Source organism: Solanum lycopersicum, chromosome 8 (genome assembly GCF_036512215.1).
Source record: "Solanum lycopersicum chromosome 8, SLM_r2.1".
Taxonomy (NCBI): domain Eukaryota; kingdom Viridiplantae; phylum Streptophyta; class Magnoliopsida; order Solanales; family Solanaceae; genus Solanum; species Solanum lycopersicum.
Window position 1 is genome coordinate 16,813,207 of NC_090807.1, and position 13,728 is coordinate 16,826,934.

General features: G+C 34.6%; 1 protein-coding gene across 1 annotated transcript; it reads left to right on the plus strand.

The window, feature by feature from the left end:
* Positions 1 to 452: 452 nt before the first annotated feature.
* On the plus strand, positions 453 to 2,006 carry LOC138337832 (uncharacterized). Its single transcript, XM_069288263.1, has 4 exons — positions 453 to 697; positions 1,036 to 1,122; positions 1,358 to 1,490; positions 1,617 to 2,006. The coding sequence occupies exons 1-4, from the start codon at positions 453 to 455 to the stop codon at positions 2,004 to 2,006; spliced, it is 855 nt and encodes a 284-aa protein (XP_069144364.1).
* Positions 2,007 to 13,728: the final 11,722 nt, after the last annotated feature.

A 13,728-nucleotide genomic window follows, 5' to 3' on the forward strand; every position in this document is an offset into this window, starting at 1 on the left:
GATTTGACTAAGAATAAAGCCAAGTTTAAATTAATGATATCTTGTGAGAAGAGTTTCCATGATCTCAAGGAGAGACTCAGTTCAGCCCCGGTGCTTACTTTGCCTAAGTGTGGTGAGAACTACACTGTCTATTGTGATGCATCTGGGGTTGGTTTTGGTTGTGTTCTTATGCAGGGTGGTAAGGTGATAACTTATGAATCAAGAAAGTTTAAGGTTCATAAGAAGAATTATCCCACTCATGACCTGGAGTTGGCATCTATGGTGTTTGCACTGAAGCTGTGGAGGCACTACTTGTATGGGGTGCATGTGGATGTGTTCACAAACCACAAGAGTCTCAAGTACATGTTCACACATAGAGAGTTGAATCTGCGCTGTTGACAAACTATGAAATGAATGTACACTACCATCCAGGTAAAGATAATAATGTATGTGATTCTTTGTGTATGATGAGCATGGGAAGTATAGCCCACATTAAGGATGGGAAGAAGGAGTTGGTGAAAGATATATATAGACTGTCCAGATTGGGTGTACGGTTATTTTACTCTAATAGTGGGGGTGCTTCATTTAATCCTAGTTCAGAATCATCCTTAGTAGTAGAAGTCAAGAAGGGTCATCATCCTGATCTTGATAGAGATGAGGAAGCACTTTTGGTTAAGATGAATGAGTCTTTTGCTTTGGGAGGTAACGACATACTTAGGTACCATGATAGGCTTTGTGTACAACATATAGATGATTAGTGGACCAAGATCATTATAGAGACCCATGGTTCCACATACTCCGTAGATCCAACTTCCACCAAGATGTATCATGATCTTAAACAGATCTATTGATGGGATGGAATGAAGAATGATATTGCAAATTATGTGGGTGAGTGTCCTAATTGTAAAAGGATTAAGGAAGAACATCTTATGATTGGAGGTCATACTAAGATTATTGACGTTTCGACTTGGAATTGGAGGCCATTAATATTGACTTTGTGGTTGGTCTTCTGAAGACTAGGAGACAATATGACTCCATATGGCTTATTGTGGACAGGATGACTAAGTTTGCCCATATTATCCCTGTGAAGTCTACTAACAGAGCCGAGGATTATGCAAAACTCTACATTGATAAGATGGCATGGTATTCCTTTATCTATCATTCCAGATAGAGAAGCTCAGTGCACTACACATTTATGGAGATCCTTCAAGAAGAGCTTAGGCAGAGGTGAAGCTTAATACTGCCTTTCATCCTTAGACTGATGGGAAGGCAGACACATCATTCATACATTAGAGGACATGATGAGGGCATGTGTGATTGACTTCAATGGTAGTTGGGACTGCCATCTGCCTTTGATAGAGTTTTCTTATAATAATAGCTATCACTCCAGCATTGGGATGGAACCATTTGAAGTACTGTACGGTAGGAGGTGTATGTCTCCAGTTTGGTGGTTTGAGGATGGAGATTCGTCCATTTTAAGTCTAGAGATCATTCATGAGGCTTTAGAAAAGGTTAGGATGATTAAAGACAAGTTGGCTACTGTTTATAGTCGGCGGAAGTCATATGAGGACAACAAAAAACGTCCCTTAGGGTTTGATTTTGGTGACTAGGTCTATTTTAAGATATCATTTATGAAGGGAGTGATGAGGTTTTGCAAGAAGGGGAAATTGAGTTTAAGGTATGTTCGGCCATATGAGATCCTGCAGCGTGTGGGAGATGTGGCCTATGAGTTGGCATTGCCTGCAGAACTATCTTCTGTTCATCCAGTCTTTCATGTCTCTATGTTAAAGAAATTCCTAGGCAATCCAACATCGATTCTACCTATTAAAGGTTTGGGGGTTGATGAAAATTTGTCCTATGATGAGGTACCTGTTGAGATTTTAGGCAGGCAGGTCAAGCGGCTAAGGAAAAAAGAGATTGCCACAGAGAAGGTATTGTGGAGGAATCATCTTATAAACGGTGCTACGTGGGAAGCCGAGGCCGATATGCGATCCCGCTACCCCTGTCTTTTTAGCTCTTCACGTTAGACTTCCAACTCTTAAGTCAAAGTTTCCTTATCTCTCCATTCTTTGTTGCTATATCTTAATTATTGTATAGTAACTATGTTATGATCTGACTGGCATTACATGAAATTTTTAGTTGTGTCATTTGGGTGAGAATGTTATTAAGTGGGGGATAATGTAACAACGCTAAAAATGGCTATGCTAAATAATTCTGGATGTGTCTACAATGCCTACGATTAGACTGGGTTCACACGGATTGATGCGCGTAGAACCTGACCTCTAAACCGTTACAACAGCCAAGTGAACTAACTTGGGGAGTTAGTTGAGATAAGAAAGGTTGGGTCCAGCAATTGAAGGCTCCCAAATATGAAAATTTACTCAGATGAGTCTTTATCGGACTCAAAAAGGGAAAATCTTATATTTGGAGGGTCTAGGAGTAAAATAGTCTTTTTCTATGTAAGGGTAGTATTTATTTACCCTAAATATATAATTAATTACTTAATTATTGAGGTAGAGGGGTATTTTTGGGAGAGAGGGCCGAAAATTGGCTCTTAGAGTAAAGTTTTGCTCCACTAGGGTTCGAACCTAGATGGAAGCAATTAATTAAATTTGTTTTAAATTATGTTGGAAAATTAATGTAATTAACTAATAATATTGTGTATTATTTGATTTAAAATAAAAGGTAAATTAGATTTATAATCAATTAATAAAACCTTATTTGACTAAGTCCTAAACAAGACTCCTAAGCCTAATAATACTCTCACTCTCTCACGTCTATCTAACTTTCATATTCAATATCACTTGTCCAATTCACTTTTCTCTCTGCCAAATAACATTCAAGATCATAATATTTACCAAGGTTCTTCACACTTGAAAAACTCACACGAAAATATAAAAAAAACAATCATTAATCAATCACGTAGGCAAAGACAAGGTTTTCCGTCGAGTGGGGTGTCAGACGTGTGTTTGGAGAAGTTTTTTGTTAGAAAGTCAAGGGTTTGAACGTCATAAAGGTATGGGTTCTCTTCTCTCTTTGTCCCTTTCCCAAGAGACCCCTAAGGTTTAGTATATTAAATCTGAAAACTAGGGTTGTTCCCCGTTGAATGTCCCTGTAACTATCTCCCATTGATTCATAGGTTGGGTATATTTGCTAGTACATATTAGGTGTGTGTTGCGTTTTTCTGATGAATATATTCATGTATGTGTGTTTGTAAATCGTATGAATGACAACCTATGTGTTATGAAACTCTGTGCATGCGTGTGCAAAAATGTGACCATGACTAGGTGCTCTCGGGTAAAGGCTAAAAAATTGTAATATTATGGTTGTGATCTTACGTGCGTAAAATTATGTAACTCTTTATGTTCATATGAAGTGTAATGTGTCTGAATTGAGTGAAAAACTCTTGTCTAATCGAATCCATGAAAATGCACCTAAAACGTTCTAAATGAACTATCAAATTCCCTAAGAGCTAATGTGTAACTTGATGAAAAGATACTGAAGAAAAACTACAAAATTTCCGGTTTCAAATGATGAGTTTTGGTAAAGCTAAGAGGGTTCAAAATATTGTGAAAAAATGAATCAAAACAAGTGATGTCGTGGAAGATTGAACCCGTGACTTCATCATGTTACGAACCATGAAAATAATGAAGTAAAAACGAATGTGGTGAAGAGGATTCAAACAATTATTTTGGCTGGAAAATAATGTATGAAAACAAGGAATGTCATGAGTTAGATTTGAACCCACAACCTTATGTTCAATCTTAAAGAAAGATGAAAAGAAAATGAGTGTAAGGCGTGGGAATCGAACTCACGAACTCTAGGAGGAAAAGGAGAGTTAAATGAAAAATAAAGTGAGGTTGTGGGGGATCGATCCCACAACCTCATGGTCAACTCGAAGAAGCCATGGAAAAAGAAACAAAAATAAAAAGGGGTTGTGGTAGTTCGATCCCACAACCCCTTTGCCAAGAAAGAGAAAATATAAATAAAAGATATTGAAAGAAAATGAAGGCGTTGGAGCTTGGTCTTGGGTTCCCAAGAAGTGTGGACAAAAATAAAATAAATGGAAAATGTAAGTGTTATCCAAGGGATTGGAAACCGGGTTCCTTTCTCCAAATTTTGTTTGCATACATAAGTGATTCATGAAATAAATATTCAAGTATAATGTTGCCTACTCTGATTGAAATCGAGATCTTCTCATACATAAAAGATGCATAAGTCTTACACCACATAATCTTAGGTAGATATAAATCAATTAAACAAACTATGAATAAATCCTCATGGCTTGTACGTATACACCCATAAGTCTAGCATACGTTTAAAAATAAGTGATCCGGAGATGTATGTAATAAAATGTTGAAACCCTTCAAAACACACTAAAACGGGCAAGTGCATTAGAACATGATGATATGAACAATAAAATAATCAAATGAACAATGAAATGATGAAATGAACAATGAAATGATAAAACCCTAAAGAGATAAGTAAGAGTGTGAAACACACTAAATGGCCAAGTGCATTGGCATATGATTAAATGAACATTCACATAAAAAGGGGTGAGTAATTATGAATAGAAAATGTGCTAATGTTAATGAATGTGGTGACAACATGATATGAGGCTAATGTAAAATATGAAAGCAATCTAAAATGAGCATAAAGAAATGTTACCAAAACGTACTCACCTATGAGAGTCTAAAGTTAACAAAGATACCAATCTCTATGAACACTCTAATGAAAGTATTGAGATTAAAAAACTCAATACAAATGATGAAATGAGAAATTGTCTATTGAGCTATGATGTCCTCATAGTAGAAGCCAGGTTCCATGACGTTTGAGTTTAATGTAATGGAACTTTATACTGAGCACCGATAGACTAGTTTTGAGCGGTGATGCCTTCTTTCAAGAACGACGGAGGTTCACGTAACTCTAATGAGATAGAACTGTTCGGCATGCTGGGTATGGGTCTCCTTATATCTCCTAGTCTTAGAACCTAACTTCCAATATATGGATCTGGCGAGGGTTCAACTCCCAATGTACGCTAACATATTTTGGGTCACTTTAGACAGTGATTCCACCTCTATTTGGTGTGGGGGAGACACTGGATTTCATGATGCTCACATGATCTATGTCGGTTAAAGTTAAAGTTGCCAATGAATGAATAAGGCCAGCCTCAAATGATGCAAATAATGAAATGAATGATATCAAAGGTGTTAGGATATGACGATCAAGAGGTGAGCTAGACTTAAGTAATGACACTAGGTCATTCTTGATTATTTCACAACTAACCAGATGAAAGTCTTAAACTACATCGTAGGTATAGCTGGTGTTTACACTAGCCTATGATTGAAATGAAATGAAGTATGTATCAATGAATGAAACAAACTCTCTGTTTGCTAAAGAAGGCTCCCTACTTGAGGTCCATATATTAAGCCTTCATTTTGGGAAGTCTTACTGTCAAGTCCATGATTCCAAGGTCTCATGGCATAAGAATGAATGATATGAAATATGTTATGTGCTATGCAATATGTTATGTGCTATGTGTAAGATGTTATATGTTGTGTGCAATATGATAAGTATGATGATGCATGTTACTCTCATAGCATAACTTTCTTAATCCAAATTTTGAACGCTCACTAACTTTCCTAATCCCATTTTGGCAATCCCACAGGCTTGACTTTCCATAATCATGTTGTTAAGAAAGAGTTGTTCTTACTCATGCATTTCCTTGGTGTATGTTCGCATATTCCCATACTTAGTACAAGTGTGTACTAATCCCATAGAATTATATAATTTTAGGTCCACGCAAAGGTAGACGCTAGAGCTTGCAAGTTGACATTGCAACTATTTGGACGTGGAGCTTTCATCCGTATTTGGTAGGCACTCATTCTTTCAAAGTATGTCTACTTTTATTATCTATCTTATATGTAGGCTATAGCTAGTGGAGCATGTTCCACTAGTGTTTCTTTCCACTTTTGTTCAAACTTTGTATTGGTGCCGTTTTGGCAAAAATACGTTTAATAAAATTATGAACTGATTCTTTCATTTGATTATCTCTATATTAGATGGTTCATCTATGAACGCCTATGATGTTAAGTATAAGATGTTTAGAATGAAATAATTAATAAAAAAATTCAAATTTACGCTAAAATTAACCTAGATGAAGTAAGATGTGTAAGATGTTATATTTTGTGTGCAATATGATAAGTATGATGATGCATGTTACTCTCATTGCATAACTTTCCTAATCCAAATTTTTAAAGCTCACTAACTTTCCTAATAGCATTTTTGGCAAGTCTACTAACTTGACTTTCCATAATCATTTTGTTAGGAAAGAGCTGTTCTTACTCATGCATGTCCTTGGTGTATGCTTGCATATACTCATACTTAGTACAAGTGTGTACTAATACCATACAATTGTACAATTTTAGGTGCAGGCACAGGTGGACGCTAGAGCTTAGTTGTTGAGGTTTTAAATATCCGAACGAGGAACTATCATCCGGACTTGGTAGGCCCTTATTATTTCGAGGATGTCTACCGTTAATATATATTTAAGATGTACAACTATACCTAGCGGAGCATGTTCCTCCAGTGTTTCTTTACACTTTTATTCATACTTTGCATTGGTGCCGTTTTTCCAAAAATACATTTCGTAAAATTATGAACTGATTCTTTCATTTGATTATCTCTATATTAGATGGTTGATTTGTGAACGCCTATGATGTTAAGTTTAAGATGTTTAGCATGAATTAAAAAAAATAAAAATTTCAAATTTTCCGCTAAAATTAACCTAGATGAAGTAAGAATGACGTATGTAGGCTTGTCTACAACCTCTGAGAGGTCAACGATGCCGGTCTTGTCTGAGGTCTACATTCTGAACATGGTATTTTTGGTGTATATAAGGGTGTTAAAACGTGATATACCCCACTCCCAATACAATTCACCAAATTAGACTTTTTCAACCAAAAATACTCTCTAGAACCTCCATTGTTGGTAATGTTGAAAAACAGCTTGGAGCTATTATTTCCATTGATGAATCATCAAGGCGTAGATATTTTAATGTATATAAAGTTATCATGATCCTTCATTTTAATTTATCCCCCCATCTAGAGAGTAATCTCAAAGTTTTCAAAGAGAAAAATATAATCAAGTTCTTCTTCTTTATTCTAGACTTGGGTTCTTTCTTAAAATGATTTCAAAAGATTAATATGAATGTATTGATGATTATCTACTAATTTGGACATTATTTTCAATCCTGTTGCATGATGAACCCACGCTCTTTCACAAACGTGATTTTAGCCTATGTATTTCTTTATGATCTTGATCTTATGCATATGGATTTGTGAATCAATTATGTTAATATGCTTATGTCTGCGGTCTAGTATGTATATTGATTGTGAATCATTCATGAATTACCCATGTGAATCAATTCATGAAGTTTTGAACATGCCTAACTTAGTCCTCATAACGATCATTGTAATGTGTGTCCTCAATTGATTAAAAAGTAGATTTCGATTACATTGTGGTTCTTCTAGCTACAGCTTTAGGTTAATACCATGGTTGAATTGTGGATATAAATCTTGTATGATCAAAGTAAAGAAGGCTTGGTTTGAATTGATATAGGTTCTTCTAGTCTATCAAGTAGTAACTTGTGATAATGACGTTATGTTAGTTGTTATATGAATTGATCATAGTTAATTGTCTATGGTTAATGGATCCAATATGGGTAAATTCATGATAGTTTGAATAGAATTGACCCATGTAAACTTACCTTCCATGAACTGCTAATATGAAGCATGCTTGTAGTGAATTCAACCTTAATGGCAGTTGTAGTAGTCTCATTTAGATTATGACTTCATTAGCTACTTCCTAGAATGTATTTTATTTGTAAAATATGATTGATGATTAATACTTTGGGAAAAATAATAAGATTGTCGATTGATGATTAATATATTGGGAAAAATAATAAGATGGCCTATTTTCTCTAGTCCACGTTAAATTGATAGTTCAATTCCTACGATAGTAGCTCTATCTTGAAGTGCTTTAAACATCATTTCGATATGATTAAGTATATTATTAGATACTTCCTTGGACTGATATTATTGATGAAATATGATCTATAATCTATGCAATTGGAGTTTGTTGATGATCTATGTCCTTCTACAATATAGCATGTTAATGATATGTTGTGCTAGTTGTAGCATGACCTTGTAGTAGCTTACGTTTATCTTCATGTATGATTATGTTACCTTAATCTACTGACTTACACTTCATTTATTAATAAAAGTGTAGTAATGGTCAATGGTTACCAAAGGCTATATGATTGGTAAGAATTCCTCTACTTTTCTACTTCTCTATTTCTTTATAGTAATGTCAATGAAGCCTTGTATGGAATTGTGTGGTATGGTATACTTATGGTGGTGGTTTTCACTTTTTTTCAATATATATATGTGTTGACCATGACCTTTAAAGAAAATTGATGAATATATGCCCATGTGCTTATGAAGATACTATGAAAAGATTACGCCTACTTTCCTATTCTAGTTGTGATCTAGGGTGTATGGCTATTGTATGATCATGTGTATATATATGCTAGGGTAATGTATAGGTGCTTCCATTAATGAGTAAAATGGTTAATAACACCTTACCTATGTATCTCTATGTGAATGCATGAATAGCACAAGTTAGGAGTCTTAAGTGTAATATGAAGTTGATTTGTCTAATATACTGTTGTGTTGTGTGGTTTATTCTTGATAAAGTATTATGCTCTAAGAGGGTGGATGCCTCTATATATTCTTTATATCCATTAAGTGATCATGTTGACCAATGTACACACACTCACTTTACATGCATGTTACAAGTAGTATAGGTCATGGTGTCTAAATGAAATGTAGTTCTAATATTTAATAGTTTCTACTACTATGCATGTAATATTATGTTTGTGAAAGAATTATATGTGTTTCCTTATCTAGGATTACATGATAGGTTTACTAGTATGGGCAAGGGTATGGGACTTTATCTTTGCATTGCACAAGTGTACCTTGATAGGATAGTTCTAGTTTTGGTTTGTATATTTATGTATATGTATGCATGAACATCTATGGCATAATGTGTTATGTTAAAGGTTTGATAACATATATGTATACACACATGTAAGAAGACCTAGTCAAGAGAGGGGCCTTGAATGGTGTGTTCATGTGTACCCTAAACTTTATGATGCTTTACATATGCTATGTTCATGTGATGGAATTCTTTACATGATTTAGGTTGATGAACTCTCATTTATTACATATGATTTAAGCATATGGAGGGATGACTCTCCAAAACCTATGCTTTATAAAGTAAAGATATAATAATGGTTTTCAATGTAGGGAACTTATCTTAGCACCGAGCGAACTTGAATATGAGTATGTATCCCTCCTATGGTAGGAAGGAAGGTCACTATAAACCTCATGGTTTGGATATCCTGATGACCCAAAATGGATGTTAGAGTGATGTTTCCATAAGTGAATAACTACAATACCTAATATTGGCATAAAGAGGATTTTCACATGTACCCTCAAGATCCATAACAATGTTGCTACCGTAGGATTATAGCTAGTGGATCCACCTAGAATGCTATAACATGATTGGTTCTACATTGGCCGGTAGACCACCCTTTTTCGGCGTGGGGTTTTATGACACTTGATTCCTTGTTTCGTATCACATGGTCTGTGTCGGTTAAGGCTATATTTTCCCAAAAGTAAAATGGAAAATGGAACTAAATGACTAGGACCCTAACTAGAATGACATAAGGGAGGTTAATTAGGATAGTTGGAAGTAATGAAACCATCTAGACATTGCACAAGTAGCTCCTTAGGAAGTTATAAGAAAGTGATCTAATGCATAACACTATGTATGTGTTCTTTATGCATGATATTGTACTATTTGTCTACTTGTTATGAAGAGGTGCATGATATTATTCTTTATGCATGATGTTGACCTTGTTGACTACATGATGAAGGTCTTGCTTGACATACATGAAGTGGTCTCTTCTTACAATGTTGACATATTAGTTGGATGTAAAGGTTTGTGGCCTCATGATAGTTATATTAATATGTGTCAGGTTATGAGGCCTTACATGTACATTGCACTAGTAGACTTCGATTGAGAGCCTGAGTTAGGTATTATAAGGTTCTATGTGAAATAAAATAAGTATATGTGCATAATGACTTGGAGTTCACTGTAATGCTTATAGTTTTGACTTAACTATGTCTATGTTGTACTATACTTCTATGATGGAATGTGTTGTCTGGTGTAGATGATATTTATGTTTTCTTGTGGGCGTAAGGTGATTCATTGCAAACAATATCACTAGAGGGTTACGTGGAAAGTTAATAAATAAAAGGGAAATTATCTCACTATTCAGGGAACAAGAGCTCACTATAATATGACTCAAAAATGTAATAAATCATATGTGTGATACTAAGAAATGTTTGGCCTTTGAATATGTTTATATGATGCATATGAATAACATAAATGTTTTTTTAAAGGTTTTACAAAGATTCACCAAAAAAGTCATGAAGTATGATTTCAAGAAAATGTCCCTTTTAAATGCATGTTTTTATTTAATTAATACTTGTAATAATCCCATTTTACTCTAATTTTTACACATAGTGTAGGTTATGGATGCTTAAAGGATGCCTATGATTCATGAGATTGATAGGTGATTCCTAAGATCGAGAAAAGGAATCCTTAAGTCCAAGGATGTCCTAATTTGTACTTACTGTTAAGTCGATTAAATATCATATAGTTTTGTCTTATGTCTTAAGGGTCGTGTCCCTAATGTAATCCAAAGTTGTTGAGTCTAAGATGACAAAGAGACTTAGCATCTAACTATGTATTATGACTTATGTTTTTGTATATATAAGAAGTAAAGTTTCAAGCATATGAGGTGCTATGTAATGTTTTAAATTTTCCACTAAATTTCCTATGTCAATGATATGAATGATAACAATAGGCTTGTTCAAGACCTCCGAGAGCTCAAGTATTCCATGTTGCTTCTAGGGGGTGGTTTTCGGATTTGACATAACAATCTAATAAGAGTATATGAAATTGGGCCTAGCCCATACATCAGTACAATAAAACCAACATATATTTCATATAACGTTTAATATCCAAATGAAAAGGAAAGAAACATAAGAGTCTTAAAGCTAAACAACTTCATAGCATGATAGTGGCATTGCCCTTTGAAGGTGAGGACCTACCCAACATGGATGATTAAGAATTCCAAGCCTTCTTCAAAGTCATCTCCAAAAGGTCCTTCAACGACCTTAACCAAAAATATTGAGGTAATGGAAGAAATGGGATTAGTACAACAAAAGTTGTATTAAGTATGAGACCATATGCACACATACTATGAAGATATTCTATGAAAATGGACATCTCATAAAGTATGAAATTTTCAGTAAAACCTTCATGAACATTACACAGGACCATACAAACCTATAGGACATTTTCATCAAGTCATATGTATGTACATCACAAGAACAACAATATCAAAACTACTCAAGTCAACATGTATATCATATTATTGAATACATAGTAAAGTAATTCTATCATCAAGTCATAATAACAATAAGCATGAAAAAGAGCACATTTCAACATAATCAAAGCAAGAAAATTACCCATAAACCCCTATCAATGACCAAGAAAAGCACCATAACCTTACTCAATCAAGTAACCCGACAGGAATCATGACTAACATCCTACTTTACATACGATAGCATTTAAGAGTACATGTCTTCATACTTTAACAATATAGTCCAACACATATTTTTATAAGTGAGACTAATTAACATATAGTATTAACAATGAGCAAGTTCCTCATATACAAATCATATACCATTATAAGCATATTCATATATAATCTCAACCTTCTAAAGTTCCCTTCAAGGCCAACTAGTCCAAGGCATAGGTAGAGTCCCATACCCCTACCTAGGCTAAGTCAAGCCTCTTAAGTCCCTTTAGTTGGTTTGTACTTCATTACTTCATTTTTAGTTTAAGGAACACTTTCCTTAACCAACATAGGGAATAAGAGCTAAATGTGGAATCCGATGTTGTAAAACCTTACACCGATGGAAGGTGGTCTACCGACCAAAGTAAAACCAAATGTAAACGTAGTTTTCTAGGTGGATCTACTAGCTAGTTTTCCTATGAGGGCAACATAGTTCAAGAATTAAGAGACAAGTATAATACATCTACATAGAACATGGCAATTGGGGTCTCCTCTCATGGAAATCCATTGGATGAGTGTCCCTCATTGGGGAGTCAACACCACATGTTCAACTATGGGGTTAATCTTTCTCTTTGGGAAGTCATCACCTCCCATTATTAAGTTCACTCAGTGCTAAGCTAAGTCACTTTTATAATGTCTTAAATGTCTTTATTAATCATCTAACTTATTGTATGTTATAGAGTCTAACCCTTTTTGTATTCATCATTATCATAGCTAAATATGAATTGCATGAGTATAGTCCATTCATTACAATTCATATAGTGAGGTTAACACATTTACATATCTCTTCATATTAAGTGACACTGGCAAATCATTCAATATCCTTAGAACATTTACATCTTATCCGACATCTTACAAACAATAGTCAAGACATTTCAATTCAACATCATACCAACACATCAATCCTAGTAGAAGGCATACTTCAATAGAATATCATGACTTAATCACAATTAACCATAATTTGAAGTAAATGATTGGATCGTAAATACTTACCATCAAACAACCAATTTCATCCAATCAATAGGTGTAGTAACATCAAGCAATAGTAATTAACACAAGAACAAAGTCAATTGCATCATTACTATCTCAATTAACATCAATTCATAACCTGCGGTTAGGGGAATTAGGGTTCATCATAAATTCATCAATATTTAGATCCAATCCCAACAATACTTTACCCTAGTTAATCCATACATGAATTAGAATAGATAAACAAAGTCTAATAATTAATTCATTCTTTAATTCCCATCAATTAATGACCAAGATCAAAGATTTAGAAAATTGGGGAAGGAACATGATCATCATGAAATTGAATAAATTAAGATGAATTAGACAACAATCTATACTCAATTAGTCATAGGAAATCATAATTCATCTGAATTTTATGTTTAGAAGACAACCCATTAGAATTGGAAAACCCCATGGAAAAGGGTAACTTGAAATCAACTTTTAGAAGACCTCTTGGGTAAAGGAATCCCAAGAGTGAAAAACACATAATTTAATGAAAATTAAACCATGAAATTTAAGTGAAATCCTAGAGAAGTTGACCTCCTTTAAGTTTTCTTCCTTCTTCAATGGAGGATTTGGGGAGAGATAATATAGAGAGGTGTGAGCTTTTGAGTTTGTTTTGAGAATTTGGGTTTGGGTGAGTGATAAATGACTTAAAATGACCCTTAGGCTATATATAATAACCCCCTAAATTACCCAAAACTCCCCTCAATTAAATTTGTCTTCTTGTTAAGTCGCAATGTCAAAAATATGATTCTACAAAATCTGGGAACTGGCTCCGCGTTGCGGGGCCTACTCACATTTAATTCCAAAAAATAATTTTTGGGACAGTGAGGTCTGTGTGGGTTGTGCGTCACACAGAAGCCAACTAAATCTTGACTTACGCAGTCTGCTTAGGCAGTTTGCCCATCCTTGTTAGGGCTCCCTTCCATGACCCTTCGTGTGCTCCTTGGGGTGTCGTTATGGGA

Bases quoted from the DNA above. Each gene is read 5' to 3' on its own strand.
- LOC138337832 (XM_069288263.1), top strand. From the start codon at position 453: ATGGGAAGTATAGCCCACATTAAGGATGGGAAGAAGGAGTTGGTGAAA. The intron at 1,123-1,357 runs GTATTCCTTTAT...TTATAATAATAG, and splicing joins TACATTGATAAGATGGCATG to CTATCACTCCAGCATTGGGA. The intron at 1,491-1,616 runs GTTAGGATGATT...TCATTTATGAAG, and splicing joins TTCATGAGGCTTTAGAAAAG to GGAGTGATGAGGTTTTGCAA.